The 16,441-nt window shown below is 39.8% G+C and overlaps 1 protein-coding gene across 7 annotated transcripts in view; it reads left to right on the top strand.

Moving 5' to 3' along the window:
- ELAVL2 (ELAV like RNA binding protein 2) overlaps positions 1-16,441 on the top strand; it is a 134,630-nt gene that overhangs the window by 69,682 nt on the left and 48,507 nt on the right. For 5 of the 7 annotated variants that reach the window (XM_067553156.1, XM_067553161.1, XM_067553160.1 and 2 more), the window contains exons 2-3: positions 2,402-2,492; positions 4,966-5,209. In XM_067553156.1, coding sequence (XP_067409257.1) covers positions 2,421-2,492; positions 4,966-5,209 — 316 coding nt within the window. In that variant the 5' untranslated portion in view covers positions 2,402-2,420. The remainder of the gene's footprint in view (positions 1-2,401; positions 2,493-4,965; positions 5,210-16,441) is intronic. The other 2 variants (XM_067553159.1, XM_067553158.1) reach the window with 1 other exon arrangement.

Here is a 16,441-nt window from a genome sequence, read left to right as displayed (position 1 = left end):
AAAGTATTTAAAATAAACCTGATTTTTTTAACCCTGCCTGATTAAGAATAATTTAGGGGGAACTTAGAACTTGGTGTTTGTCCCTTTTTCTTCCTGTTTCCTTTGTACATCTAACAATGTATTACTGTTTCCCTGATGAAATAGTTTTTGTGGGTCTCTTAAACAGCAATAGGGGAGAGACGCTATTTTAGAAGATGATACAAGACCAAAAAAATTTCCCCAGAGGAATCTGGGGTTGAAGTAAAACTTGAAAGTAATTTTATTAAAGAAATGGTCAACTTAGTCTAGTCAGCTTCAAAATGGGAATTAAAATGTCTAATTATGTTAATATGGAGGAGCTGAGAGGGAATCGTTGGTCAATAAAACGTAACTGAAAACCATTTCTCTAACCAGAACTTAGTAGAGTTTTAAAAATATATTAAACTTGGTGGCTTGCCTTATACTTCCAGGAAACTTGAGGTTTGGAGCTGTGTGTGATGGGGTTGGGATGGTAATGAGTGAAACTGTAAAACAGGTGCCAGAGCACAATCTGTCTTTGAGAAATTGTTTTGGTAATTAAATTGTTGGCTAGCTCAAAGGATTGTCCAGTGATACAGCTACGTGAGACACTTACATAATGCATCTCTACCACCAAAGAAAGCAATTAAGCCAACTAGTTGTCTGAAGAGGGACTGCTTGAAATGTGTAACTTCCTATGGATCACAGTCAAACTCATTGCATGTTGAAAAGTGGTTTTTTTTTTTAGAAGTGGTGAGCTCCTAAAATTTCCTGCTCCTGTAACATGACTGTGTAAACCTAATGAGTTTTTTTTTTTTTTTTTTTTTTTTTTTTTTTAAACCTCAGTGCAGCAGAACACAAGTTCTTGTAAATCAAGATGATATGACACTTAACTATATCCTTCAGTGCTACTTCATCAACTTTGTCTGGACCAACTAGCACATCTATGATTAAAACAACTGAAAATTACATTGAGTTTTTCTTGTCTATGTGCCAATTTTTACCTTGCCCTTCAGTCTGCAAATGGGTCACCCTAGGGTAGGATTTATAGCATGGTAGATTGAGTTATGTAGTATCCTGTTTGGGTTGGGGTAAGATTAGAGAGAATATCTCAAATGGTCTCTTTAAAGATTTCTTAAACCGGTAACTGATATGAAAATGCAAGTATTGCTTTTAAATTGGAACACTAAATATTTATTTCTGGTACCACTCAGACTTTGAGCTTTAACTTTTCAAGAAAACTGTTTTTAAGCTTTATAACTGAAATAAAGGAAAATCAGAATTCCTTTATCATGGCTTGCTGACTGACTTGAGTAGCCTTGTGTTCTAAATTCTGCGCATACAACAAACTTGTTTATATGGTTGTGATTGGGTTAAACACAATCTTTGAATTATCTATGCTATTACCATATATAAATAGAGCAAACAAATTAGGCTAGATTAGCACGGCCAAAGTTGTGGCCAAACCCCCTCCCCCCCCCCCCAAAGAACCCCAAAAAACAAAAAAACAAACAGTTGTCTCCTTCAGTTTAATGCCAAGATTGTGGCTGCATTTAATATCTGGGCAAGTTGTAAATGGCCCATTGCCTATTTTGGTGGCTTCGTAGCATTAGCTAATTTCAAATCCTGCTGTGTTTTTGCAATTTGCATATTTAAAATATTCAGTTGGTGTGCTTGGGGACAATAATACCCTTATTCAAGTATTACTTCTAACATTCATATTTATTGGTTCAATTTTTCCAGTTGAAAAATGCTGACTGACTCTGCTGCTGATTTTTTTTATACATACATACACACTGTTTCAATAGGGCTGTTTGTAAGTAAATCCATGCTGAATTGCAAAGCAACGTTTTTTTACATTTTAATGCACTTTCTTAATGTGAAGTTCTAGGGTTAAGAATAGACTGGATTCTAGCAGCGCATGGTGTTGTCTTGTGTTGTGACTTTCACGGTGGGAAGGGTGTGTAAATGGAGCCTATTCTATTTTATTTTTATTTTTTTTGTAAAATAGTGCATGACCACCTTTCGTTCTAATTGAAACTAGATTCCTTTGTTTCCCTCCCTCTTCCTTCCTTGTTACAGGATTTAAAAATTCATGTTGTGGTGTGGTTCCTCTTAGACATGGTGTGGTTTTTTTTAAGGGAGTTTCCAGGTTAGGTGCAGAGGTAACTAGTTTGTACTACCGTTAAATTAGGCTGTTTATTTTTAAACACAATTCATGTAAGAAGAAAAAATGTTTTAACCAGGTTTGGAAAGATTAGATTGGAATTGCCTCAAATTCAATTAAGCCACACTGCATGGACGTGCTGGGAATATAAATACAATTACTGTAAATTTGTACAAACTGATTTGTTGCGTTCTCTTGCTAATCTAACATACGGTACTTTTTGTGTCCATATTGCAGACGGCAACTCCAAACTAACATGGCAGTCAGACTGTGTGATGTGGCTTCTCTGCTTAGAAGTGGTTCGTGGGCAGCAGAGCCTTGGACTGGGGTCTGTGGGATTTTTCTTAAATTCTGTAGGCTACTTTTTAACATGTTAAAATAGTGCTGAGGCCATACCAAACACTTAAATCTCTCATTTGGATTTCTACTGTATATGCTTTTGTTTTAATATAGGTTGTAGGCTGCATCTCTATTTTGTCAGGGCCCAGAACACAGTGTATTACGACAACTCTTCTTAATATGGTGACTTGTAGAAATTAAACCGCACTGGTTTTCTTTGTAATCACAATTAGATTTTAGTACTAATTCAAAATATTCAGTGGATAACTGAAGAGTAGAACTGTAATAAAACTGTTTTGGTATGGTCTGAATACTAAATTACAGTAATCTTTAAAACCTGTATGCTGTGTATCTTTTGGTTACTAATTTTCTGAAGTTATTTACAATTCCTACTCTCAAGTTGTTATGTAATTGTAAATTACCTTTAAAACTTTTTTTCTGGCTGAAAAAAATACTTACTCAGTAACTGTTGAAAGATTTGCTGTATATTCTGTGAACAGTTGTTGAACCTATCAATGGAATATGCGTTATTTGTAAAATATAGCATATTAGTATCACTTTATTCAGAGCAGATGGTCCTATAGCTGAGAAATGCTGTAATTTCAGTGCACACAGGCTACTGCAGCTGTTCACTTGAATGTTGGCTTAGGATCTTATTCTTGCCTCCTGAACACAAAAATAAAATGTGCAATTAAATGAGGATTGTTTGTTGTCCTTGCTAAATCCTGCTAATTTCAATCAATGAAGACTTTAAAATTTAAACGCAGACCTAGGGAGCTTCAGTCAGAATGCAGCATTTGGGCCTTAACCGGCTCCACCAGATATACTAACATTTGAATAGTAATTTTGTCTTTAATTGGCCTCAGCTACTTTCTTGTCTTTGAAGCAAGCTTGTTTTATTACATTGCCACGACCAGCTTAACCCCCAGGAATTTGTCAGGAGGGAAGAAAATGTTGCTGCTTTAGTAGGAGCTCTGTTCAGCAAAACTGGATCCATTTTTATTTTTAATCAAAAAATGTTTACTATACATAACTACTGCTTTCTGTTTTACACCAAATGCAACCTCCTGGGCAACTCTGTTTCTCCTTGTTTTGTATATATGTTCAGGAACTGTCCTGTTTGTAACCTATCTTAAAAAAAAAGAGAGCACCATACCCACAACAGTTTCATGGGGCTTTAAATTTCCGATTTTGAAAACATTTACGCTCACTTAAAATCAAATTTCCAGACATTGAAAACCGTTCTCTTTATAAGAGAATTTGGCTCTAAGTCAGACTTACTGGATAATATTTTTTGTGAGAGAAATGTCCTCTTTGAAACCAGCATAAAGTTATATTTGAGCACTAGATTATCTTTCTGAAAGTGTTTTGTGATTTGTGCTTAATGTTTGGGTTTTTTTTTTTTTTTTTTTTTTTTTTTTTTAATTTTGGAACCTCTGCTTTATTAGATAACAAACCTGCCCAGCTTTTACTTCCTATTTAGAGTTGGAAATCATCCTATATAGCTAATTCTGTAAATGGAGAGAATAGTTAGGTCTTGGATACAGTGGCTGCCATTAAAAAGTTATCTTGCCAACAGTTACTATGCAGTGGGTATCTGAGATCCCACTTAGTTGGAATAGATCTCTGGTATCGTCCCAGCAAGTGTTGACTCTCTTTAATGACCTCTTCTGTATCTGTGAGTAGTCCATTCAGTTATTTGGGGTGGAATACAAAAGTCTACCATAGTGATTACTCATTTATTTTACTCCTAAGTACAGTTAAACTAAACCTGTATTTTCATTTTGGAGGGAGGCAAGGAAAAAGGGGACTGGTGGGTATCAGCCTATTGGAATGCTGAGTGCTATTTAAAAGCTATTACTGACAAACAGGCACAGAAGAACATGGCCTTAAATTCATCAAGGAAGAAGAGTTCCAGTTTCCATCCCAACATTTCCATAGTCCTTCTTTAAATCAGGGATTATTAATCACTCAATTCTTTCTTCCAGTGTTCACCAACAGTAGTTTTAGAATATTGTTACACTTTTTCAATACTCGAAAAGTAACCAAAATGTGTTGTTTTTAAAAGTGCATCCCATACTATTCTGGTGCTCTGTTGTAAACTGTTAACCATGTTATCAGTGTTGAATCTTAGCAACTGGTTAAAACGTGTGTTGATGAAATTCCTGTATCTGGAAGACTGATGCTTCTGTGTGTAGTAAAACTAAACCTTTCTGCAGTTAATTTCTTTGGCAACACTTTCTAGAAGCAACCTTAGTAAATCTTAGTAATTACCTGGTTTGCTTCTAAATTTCTTAACATCTTACTGTGTAACAGTTAAAAACTCCTCCTTTTTGAGAGGCTTTATTGGAAGCCTGGAAATAACCACTTGTGCAAGTGACAAGTCTTTAAATTCTTGGCTGGAATCTCTAATAGATTGTGAAATATGAATTCTGACAGTTCTTATTTTCTCTGTTTTTTAGCAGGTAATTGCTGCCATGGAAACACAACTGTCTAATGGACCAACTTGCAATAACACAGCCAATGGTCCAACCACCATAAACAACAACTGCTCTTCGCCTGTTGACTCTGGGAACACAGAGGACAGCAAGACCAATTTAATAGTCAACTACCTTCCTCAAAACATGACACAAGAAGAGCTGAAGAGTCTGTTCGGAAGCATTGGGGAGATAGAGTCCTGTAAGCTTGTAAGAGACAAAATAACAGGTATGTTGGCACTGTAATTTTGCATATGTACATCCACACAATGTCCTTGTTAAGCCAGCATTTTGCATAACATTGAGCTGTTGTGAATTATGGGATTTAGGTGGAAGAAGCAGATAAGTATATTGCTAGGTTGAAGACATTAGTTGTACTATATTCTCACTATATGAAGAATTGTAAATGCTTTTTATTTGCATTTCATTCAAGTTGGTAGATGAGCAATATAAATGCTAACGGGGCCTTTGAATGCTCGCTGAGCTAGACAATAAAAGCTTTTGGAAAAGATATTGAGATGTGAAAAGTATAGATAACTGTACATTATTGACTTGTGGGGTATTTTGATTAATTGAGTTGGAACTTGGAGTTGCACTAAAACCGGCTGATGGAACAGCACAACTTAATTCCACTCTCTGCCCTCCACTGCCCAATGAAATGAATTAAATCTCAAGCTGCTTATTTTTCAGGGGGTGGGGAAGGTGGGGGCTGCTTGCTCAGTCACACTCGCCACAATCTTTGGGGTGGAAAAAATGTTTTTTGTACTGCAACATTTCTAATGCCGCTTCCTTGATGATATACCCTGTCTGACTGTTCGGGCTGAGAGAAATGGCAAATAATGTGTACTGAAGACTGAAAGCAACACTTATTTCTTTATATGTAATTTTGTTTAGGAAGGTTGAAAAGTTCTGTTGCACAGGTCACAAATGTTTTCAGGATGAAGACATTAAAAGCCATAAAGCTGGCTATCAACTTTCAGAGTATTTTTAAAGGTTGTGTCTATATATAGTTCAATAACAAAACAAAGGGTTGTATTACGTTTGGTTTATCTCATCCCATTCTCTTTGCCAGGTGTCAAAATGTATGCAAAATTAGAAGTATTTAAACTACACTGAACAGTTAATAACTGTAGCAAAGTTTAGATAGAGTTGACATTTTTAGATGAAGTTCCTTACATACACAAACAATTCCTTGAAAATTGGGAAGTTAGTTTTGCTTGTTTGCATAAAGATTTTTTGAGTATTCCACATCCATCTTTTTAAGGTATGATTATTGCCAGGTAAAACATTTTTTTCCAATTGACGTATTTGTTGTACGTTTTCATGTGGGGCTGTCAGATGTTCTGCAGTTTTTAAACACAACTCTTCTAAGGTCCCAACCTCTATTTGCTGATTTCTGTCTGAGAGGTGGAGGCTTATTTAATGTAACCAGTAGAAATGTGTCAAATCAAGACTTTTTTTTCTTTTTGCTCCTAATTCAGATTTTTGGCAAACTTTCTTCTTTTTTCCCAGTTCGAATAATTAAGAGCTCACTGAGCAGCATGGTACAGAAGAAAGGCGAGAGTCCCAACTTAGAGAGACTTCTGTGCAAATGACAAGGGATCGTGGCTTCCTATCATCCCCTCCTCCACAAACAGCTTTCTTCTGAAAGTTAGCTTTAGGGACACAAACACTCAACTGTGCAGAGGAGGTCAGGTTGAGACTTAGAGGGAACTGTAGCCCTTGGGCATAAATTTATGGGAAGGGAATCCATGCCCCTTCACTGATGGCTGGCCAGGGCCATTTGCACTGATTGCATATTCTCCTTCCTGACTATGCTGTCCCAGTGGCATGGATATCTGCAGGCATTTCACCGAAGAGCAGCAGTGCTACAGCTGCTGCTGGAGTGGGGGAACTGGTAGTTCCTGGCAACCATCCAGGAGCTACTGAGGAAAAAAGGATTCTCCCAGCATCACATTGTACCTGTGCATCTGCCTAGAGCACTGTCCCTACTCCAGCTGCCTTCCTCCATCCTAGTACTGACTGTGACAGACTCCAGGTGATCTGCATGATTGATCTGCATAATGGACCAAATTCCATGGCAACATTAACTTATTCTAGTGCCGTGAAATATTCTGCATTCCCTACCTTCCTCACCACATACGTGTCACTAAGACTCTGGTTCAGAATATTCATTGTTGATTTTACTTTTTAATTCAATGTGAGGTTCTATGGCCTGCAATGTGCAGAAGGTCAGACTAGATGATCATGATGCTCCCTTCTGACCTTAAAGTCTATGACAAAAGGTGGCAGCAGTAAAGTCTAGGCAGGAAAATAGTAAATGTCATTTTGCTGCAGCGGGATGCTGACAAACTCCATGTCAGAAATACTGAGTTTCATGATCTGTTGGAAAAATGCCAAAATCTACAGCTACCGAACGGCTGAGTCCATGGAACGTTGAGAGATGAATGGTGCTGTTTACATCTTCAATACTTCAGGCTTGGTGCAGAGACTCAAACAGGCATGGATTGCTGCATGTTAACTTGAGTTCAGTGCTGTCTCTACTAGTATATGGACTAGAAACAATTTTTAAATTCTGCAGCCACAGAATTGCAGAATTATTGCACTGATTTGCAAGTGCTTAATTCTCCGTGTTTTAAACTTTAAACAAGGCAGGAGGAGTCCTGGGATTTTCTGCCCAGCCTCTCGCCAGTGCGGGTGATCCGGCAAACACTTGCCACAGTTAAAGCTCCAGGAACCGGCTCTGGCCTCCCTGAAGGCCACCTAGCAACCATATCAGCCTTCCATCAGTCACTGGGAGGGTGGGCCAAAAAGGCAGGTGAGATTAGGTCTTGTGTATGTCCAACAACTGGATTGCGGTTTTTCTGTCTGATGTCGGTTTGGTCCCGGAAGGAGGTGGAGGCCCTATCCGTAGGCTCGCAACCCAGTGCCTCCCTGGGATCTCGACGTGGTCTTTTCCCAGCCCACAGGGCCCCCTGCCCCTCCAGAAACCCATGGCGTTATGCCCTGTATTCTGGCCTTCTGGGAAGGTGACCTTCCTGGAGCGGTTTCCCTCGACAAGGAAGGTCTCCAGGATCAGGGCTCTGACCTCAGAGCCCCCCCCCCCCCCCAATACTGTAGTCTGTAAGATAAGGTTAAGTTGAGACTGCACCGGGCATTCTGGCTCAAGGTGGTTGCCCAGTTTTATTGCAACCAATCATATATTCTCCCTAGGTTTTCCCCAAACCACATGGTTCGGAGGAGAGAAGAAGGCAGTACTTGCTAAAAATGTGAAGTGGCCCTGGCTTCTACATTAGATGTACGAGGCCGTTCCGGTGAGCGATGCAGCTCTTCGGCGCAGCAGCCGACCAGAAGAAAGATTCACCGGTCTCCGCCCGGCGCGTTTTCCTTGTGAATAGCATTCTGCATCGTGTTCGGCTACGAGCAGGTGAAGGTGCCGTTTCCAGGCACCACCACAGCTCACTCAACAGAGCTCAAGCTCCATCTACAGCCTTCCTCGCGGAAGTGCTAGGGCAGGACATCTGCAGAGCAGCTGCCAGGCCAGCGGTACATACCTTCATGTCCCACCATGCCTCTGTCCAACAGGCGCGGGAAGACATGGGCTTCAGCAAAGCTGGGCTGCAGGCAGCTCACCGCTAACTCCAGCCCACCCCCAAGGTACTGCTTGTTAGTCACCTATAGTGGAATAGACATGAGCAAGCACTTGAAGAAGAAAACAAGGTTACTTACCAGTAACTGATGTTCTTCGAGATGTGTTGCTCATGTCCATTCCCCACAACCCCCCCCGTCCCCACCGCCGGAGTTGGCGGAAAGAAGGGACTGAGGGGTGTAGGGCTGGCAGTGCTTCGTATGTGCACGGGGCTCAAGGGGGCACCAGAGCTGTCCCTACGGGATCTGCTAAGGGGGGAAAAGTTCCAGTAGCCATGCACGGAGGCGTGCACTCACCTATAGTGGAATGGACATGAGCAACACATCTCGAAGAACATCAGTTACTATAAAGTAACCTTGTTTTTCTTTTATGGATGTACTTTTTTCCCCTTGCCTCTTACTGCTAAATCATGCACCCACATACAGTCACTGTAATGTTTCCATATAGATTTCATAGTTGTTACTTTGCTGTAGTGAGTGCTGTTTAAGAGATGGAAATAATCTTGAGAAAGTTGCAGAAGGAATGGTAGAGGGTTATTGGAGCAGGTGACAACCAGGCAGGAAATGGAAGGATGGTGTGCAGCAGATCACGGAAAGGTCAGCTGTTAAGCACTCCAAGTTAGTGATGGATTATGAAGGTTTCTGAAAATGTTGCTATGATGACACTGATTATTCAGACATGGATAAATGGATTTACTTAGAAATTCTTGCCTAAAGCTATTGCTGAATGCCACTTGAATCAATCATTCCACCTGCCAGTCTTTTTTCCTAAGCCTCTGACTAATTAAGAGGAAGATGAACTCCACACCTTGTATGTGTCAGGACTCTTTCCATTTGGATGGATGGAGACCGTTCAGGAATTCTTCTAGACTATATTTCTAGCTTTTGCCAAATGGAATGAAATGTCAGCCTGTAGCCACACACAGACTATCAAAATGGGTTTCAGACTGCATTAGAACTTGCTATCTGATAGCTCTCTTGGATCCATCTTTGCAGATCAGTGTCTGTTCCAGCAGAGCTTAAGTAGCCTCTGCAGGTGTGCTAAAGGAAACTTCACTTTTGGAGATTTGCAGAGTTCATTTCCCACATTCACCCAGTGCTATTCCTTTGTAGAGGGTTCCAGATTAGAAGCCTGCTCTGACAGAATTGTCCTACAGCATTTTTCAATAGACTCCAGCCACGCACCTCCATGGCTTGAGATCACTGTATGTAAGTCACCAGAAATGATATACATATGGACAACACCTATCAAAGATCCACCGTTACTGTAGGTAACCATTTTTCCTTCATGTAAATGGAGCAATTTTAACCTCTAGTATAAAGTAGTGGAGCACTAGTACTAACCGGAAGAGGTTTGCATTCAACATTTTATTTTAAAATAGTTTCTTCTTCATAATCTTATTAGGTGACATAGGACCAGCAACTGAAATGATCATGAAGTGTAATGGTTTGTCTTGAATACATTGTTTGAGGGTTGTACTTGTACAGTGGTGGAAGAAGGAAAAATTCTGCACTGGCTGTCAGTGCATGCTGTGTCTAACTTTGGCATGAATGGCACAAATATCTAAATTTCAATATTTGATCTGTAGTCTTACATTGGTTTGGCTGTCTGTTTTTGTAGCTTTCTCTCCACTCCCTTTCTCAACCTCGGAGTCCCACCCATAAAAAAGTACATAATGTCTAGGGCACCTATATGCTCTGATAATACAAATTAATAATAAATAACATTGTAGTGGAGTTTGTCTGAGTAGAATAAGCATATGCCTAATATTTCAACTCCACATAGGACAGGGCTTCTCAAACCATTCTATCAGTTTTTGCATTTTATTAAATACTCATGGTCTCATTGGATCCCATATTTTAGCACATTTCAAAACACTGGAGTAGACTAAACAAAGCTGGTTCAACCAGCTTAAGGCTATTGCACTATAACGGAGATTCTATCCAGAGCAGTACAAATTTATTCTCCCCCAATCTGAATAATTGCGGTTTTTTTGCATCTCATTTGATGCTTCTTGAGCTGTCAAAGCGGATATAATGTACTACTGTTGATTGTGATTTTTCTTGCCAGTAATTAAACTGGAAAAAATAAACACCGATTTTCTAGGTGGGAAGGGGAATTAAATGGAAGCAGTTGTGGTTTTATATATATAATATAGAATACTTATATTGGGGGAGATGGTTAGGAACGAGTATGCCATGCTCGTTGGAATCCCCCCTGTGTTCATGTACTCGTGTTCCTCATTTGGTTAAAAAATCAGCTTGGCAAGAAGTGCCTCCTCTCTGTATATCCTCTACACAGCTATCGCGCATGCTTGTCTGAGAACAAGAAGAATAGTGGCTGTTAGATAAGAGCTGACTTCAATCTGTCTGTCAGTATATTTGAGATACCATAGTTGTTTTGCTATACTTTGAGCAGGAAATAACTGCATTCTCTGAGATGCCACATTGCAGTTCTTCTGGAAGCCACTTTCTGCATGAAATTAGGTGTCTATTTTCCTTTAATTCCAACTGCATGACCTCTGGATAAACAGACATGAGATTACTGTGCAGGAGAATCTGCACGATTTGCCGCTCCCTCCTGGCCTTTGGAGTCATTACTGCTCATCACATGCTTTCTCAAGAGGATCCAATTTTCTTGATTTGTAAGAAACCCAGAGATGACTTTGTGGGAAAAAGTATTCATAATCTGAGTTCCATAAACATTCTGAAACACTGAGGAAGGAGGATAGTGCTTCACTGTTCCTTTCAAAATAGCAGTGTACAAATCTTAAAATCACTGCCTGTTTCAACAAACCAGATGTGTACAGATGCCTGCTTCTGGTCAAGAAGCAATTCAGTTTTCCCTTACTCTTAGCGGAACACCTCCAGCATGTTTGAGCCAGCTAACTGGCATGAGTGTAAAATGTATTGGTTCACAGCCTGAAATGTCAGCTTTCTTCAGCCAGGAGGGGTCTTTGTGCTCTCAGTGCATTCAGATATCTAGCTTAAAATGGTGGTGCACAGTAATAGATTTGCTTAGTTGAAGACACTTAGCACTGACAGACAAATTCCCAAATGATACCAGCAGTTTAAGAAGCCATATGAGCACCTTTATGCTGTTTGCTACAGAGAACCTGTGCTTCCTCCAGTTCTTCTGTACTTGAAGAATGAACATAATTCAGGCAATTCTTATTTGCTCAAGAAGTGATTGGGTGGGTTTGTTTTGCAGACTTAATGCATTTGGGACAGTCTGATTCTCTCCTCATGTACCAAATCTCAATCAGGGCTCCCTTCTGCATTTTGACCTGAAACATCCGTAAATCAGTGGTTTTAGAGTATTTTAGAGAGACTGTTTTTATCCAGTGAAAAACTCTACACCTGTTTGTCTTCTTATTCCTGGTGTCGTGAGAGAGGAACATAAACAAATGTTTTATCGTTTTTCTTAATAGAAAAAGTGAGGCAAAATGGTGGTGGGCTGCTGCTAGTTTTGCTCAACCTTCTAGTCTGTCTTATGGAGAGCGCTGCATCTTTTGTAAGGCTCTTGTCTCCTCCTTTCTCCCCTTGTCCCAAAACAGAGAATCTACCATATGCACTCTTGTGAGTCTTCTAGAGACCTCTTGTTTGCAGTCTCCAGATAGACACTTAGTTTCCTCCATCTCCCTTAATTGTTTGAACTTGTGCTCACTCTTCCTTTCTCTGTCTGAGTGCTTCTTTAGTGGCCATAGTTTCTGCTAAAAGCCCACGCCTGCCGTCCTTCTTTTCTCTATGAAACAGGAGAGTGAGAGGTGATCCCTATACAAAATGTCTTTAAGATTGTCTGGCCTAGCAACTTTTCAGTCCTTTCTTGAGAGAAGCAATGTCTTTACTACTTTATTACCAGGCAAGTCCAATGCTAAAATGCAGTAAAAGGACTTTCTCTTCCCACAAATTGTATCTCAAGAATGTGGTCTCTTTTGTCAACTTCGTTGTTCTTCCAAATTTCTTCCCTTAGTTTCCTGTTTTCTGTGATGATGCTGCCATACTTGAAGTTTTTAAGCCCACATTTGCACTGATTATGCTGACACTCCTGCTGATGCTATCAGTAGGGAGAAAAGGATGCTCCCTGTACCTTTATTTAGGTTTTATGAAATCTTATTAATCACACTACTAAGAACAGACAATAATGGAACTATATAGCTTAAACCTATCTCACATATCCTTTATTAGTAGAGCTCAGAATGGGCTATGATGACGTAGTAGTGCAGATGTGAAAACGTTGAACAGTCTGTGCAATTATCTGTCCAGTTGTTGATGTCTGGCTACTAGGACTCCAGAGAGACTATAACCATGTCTGACCTTTGAGGGAGCGGGAAAGAAAACAAATTTGCTTGTTTGAATTAGAAGTTGTTGCTCTTCAAAAGCTCTGATCAGCTTACGAAAACCTCAAGAGCTCAGTCCAAACATCCATCCTTATGCAAGCATGAACTGCAGTCTTTGGCTCTATTTCACTCCCCCCAATAGAATGTAGAGATGACTATTCACCCTCTCAGCTTTGGGTTGGTCTTTCAGTACCCAGAGCTGAATTTCTAGTTTGAGAGGGCGAGAAGTTCCAATGTAGGAGCTACCAGGTATTACTGTAAAACTGAATAACAGCAATGCTGCTAATCTTCTTGCCTTCCTCTTAGTCTTCCTCTTAGCCTTCCTCTTGTCTTCCATATGAGAACCCATCACTGCATCACCTTAAATAAAGAGCGGAATAGATTGAGAATCACTATAAAAGGATTTGGCTTTCTGAAAAGTTTAGTCTTGCTTTCGCAAAAGTAAAGCAGCTTCCAAGATGTGTTCATATCAAGCTCCTATAGCCAATGATTGGAAGTTGCTGCTTGAGCTGTTTTAACTCTTTTCGCAAAAGGTTAGTGTCCTGAATCTTGGTTCCATTATGAGCCAAATGTGAGATTCCTCATGCTCTGTATTTGTTGTCAGGCTTTGGAGAAGTATTCTTGTTGCCTAATCAGCATGATTGTAAGGCCTTGATTTGGAGACACGCTGAGATGACAGTTCTGTAAATATTTCAGTGTCTTTTCCCATCTTATGAATGCAGGCATCTTTTCTCTACTTTGGCGGGGCAGTTGTCTAGAAACTGGAGGTATGAGTAAGGAGTAAACTATTCCTTTGATAACACTGGCTTTTGATTGTTCTGTCAACTCAGACATCTCTTCCATACTTTTGATTCACTCAAGTGGTGGGTGAATTTGATCTTGGATGTCGAAGATTAAGGGGTGCTTGTTTAAAATACTAAGGCAATGAAGCATTCAAAAAAAAAATAGAAAAAGGAACTGGGGTGGTTTTGGGTAGAATATGCAGCAGCAAAGACTTGGCAAAAGTAGACCTGTGAACTGGAATAACTTTTATTGGTGGCTACCTCCTGAGAACATATGGCAAAACACCCAGTGGCCTATGACAGTTCCACCAGTAAAGATAAGTTGCATTTTTATACCTTTTTTTATACCCAAAAAAGCGTATACATTGGTAATGTACCTAGACACACAGTTGTTGTAAAGGGTGTCTTGTTATAAGACCATTTAAGACTTTCTGCATGCCATGGTGGTTTTATTCAAGTTCCTACTCTTCTAGATAATTAAGTTGGTATGATTTTTGTCAGAGGTTTAACTTGGCATTTTGAAATGCTGCTGTGCAGTTTATCACCACAACTCTTTATTCTCCTACTTCCCACCTCCCACTGAAAGAGTGATCTGATGTATTGTATTTGGTTCATGGCAAGCTGGGGTGTAAATTTCCTCTACATTAGCCTTTTGTTCACTAATGCCTCGTCTACACTGCTGGCAAAATTCAGCAGCAGTCCACGGGAGTGACGCAAGCTACACAGAGTAGCTTGCATCACTCCGGTCAACTTTGTAACTTCACTTTAGCATGCCGTCTCCACTGTGTTGCGCTGATGGGAAATGTGTTCCCGTTGACGGAACACTATGCTTTTTGGGGAGGTGGCTTTATTAAATGGACTTCCGGATCAATTGAGTGACAGCAGATCGATTGAGCAGCAGTGAAGATATGCTCAATCAAACCAGAAAAATGGATCTGATGGTGGCGAATTTGCCACCATCAGTGTGTACATAGCTTTAGTGACCCCGTGGACTCTGCGGCTGTGCACTAACGAGCACACTACAGAACTGTTAGTGCACAGGGATGATTAGTACACAGCAGGCTAAGGTGGTGGAGATTTACACACCGTCTTGCCATGGACTAAATGTTTATCTGGACAAGTCCTTCATCTTCTGATGATGGCCAATATCCTGCATTACTCCTGGGCCTGCTGGAGGTTGAACGCTTCAAGATGAGCTAAGGTACATTTTAGACTTTCAGAGCTCTCCATGAAACACTGAACAATCCAAAAGGTAATCAATCACCTGACTATATAAAATCTTGTACTATGGTTGTGATTTCATAATTACTGTGCTTGATATTCTATGACTTCATTAGCTTGTGTGTGGACAGCATTTTGCTTACACTTGAAACTGTGTCTTGATATAGATATAGATATAAAGTAACCAAATAAGGGAACTTTGAGAATATAATGTGCTGGAGAAAAGCCAGTTTAATAAGTTATTCTTCCTTCTAGTGTTCCTCCATAGTACCAATGCAAAATACATTCACTCTTTGTGGAAATACCAACTCTTCCAGAGTTCAGGGTTTAAGTTAAAGAAATACATTACAAACGTATTGTCTGAATGGCCTCAGTAATTTATGTTGCCTCTGTGGAAGAGGCTCCGGTCTAAAGATTGTGAACCTATTTCTGGCAATACTGTCAGTTTCAATGGAATCTAGCATTGTTCTCTCCCCTGTAAACTCCCCCCCTCCAACTTCCCCTACACACACTCCCAAAAGGCCGTGTGATTTGAACAAATTAATCTTTTATTTGACACACTAGTCTGAGGAGAGTTCTCATTGCTAGTGTTTTGGGCAAAGGTATTCGATTGCTGTGTTTAGCTAGTGACCATAGCTCATACTTGTGTGTAAGTATTAACTGTGTGACTTATATTTTTTGTAAAGAGAAAAGTGAAGTAATCAAAAATCAGATTTGCATACACTATTGCTATCTGTCAAGATAGCCATCCTGTCAGACTAAGCTCCAAGGTAATGCAGCTTTAATAGATGGTGTTTCTGTTTCAATACAGTCTACCTAGAGTTGGTTAGCAATCTTATTGACTTGTACATCCTTAAGGCGTTAACCCCTGGGTTGTAATAATGTGGATTTTATTACTAATAGCCCATGTCTACAAAGGTGAGTACGTTTTCAAGCAAAGATACTTACTAGAAAGTCTAATGAAATAGCTTTTAGCTGTGTAGTACCCTAATAAGCTCACTGTTGGTGTAGCCATATTAAACAGCTGACAAACCTTGTTATAGGTAAGAATTTAGTAAGGCATACTCTCATTATCTGCAAAGGGTTTCAGGTTTTATATGCATGTCCAGCTGTGTTCAACCAAAATATCTTGGTTTTTTAAGGTTATTGTGCCTTACCTTTGTATTATAAAAACGTTGCTATGTATCCAATTACTGTCTAGTTTTCCTTTTAGGTTAAATTTGTAAATTACAGCAGCACACGTGTGTGTTTGATACTGTATCCCAGATGGTTCTCCATATCCTGTGAATGTCTTAAGGATGGGTGGGGGGGGGGGGGGTTTAAAATTTCAGAAATGGAAAAAACCCAGTTTTTGGTGTGCACATAATTCTACCCATATTGCTTGTGAAGTTGGGGGAGGGGGAGGAGAGGTTGATTTAAATACCCAGTATGAGTCTTGGGTTCATTAAGTTTATATTAAATGAAAATCAG

The sequence above is a fragment of the Emydura macquarii genome, unplaced genomic scaffold, assembly GCF_026122565.2.
Source record: "Emydura macquarii macquarii isolate MOO-44397 ecotype Brisbane River unplaced genomic scaffold, CSIRO-AGI_Emac_v2 contig_1451, whole genome shotgun sequence".
NCBI classification, from domain to species: Eukaryota; Metazoa; Chordata; order Testudines; family Chelidae; genus Emydura; species Emydura macquarii.
This window is presented reverse-complemented; position numbering and strand designations above follow the sequence as displayed.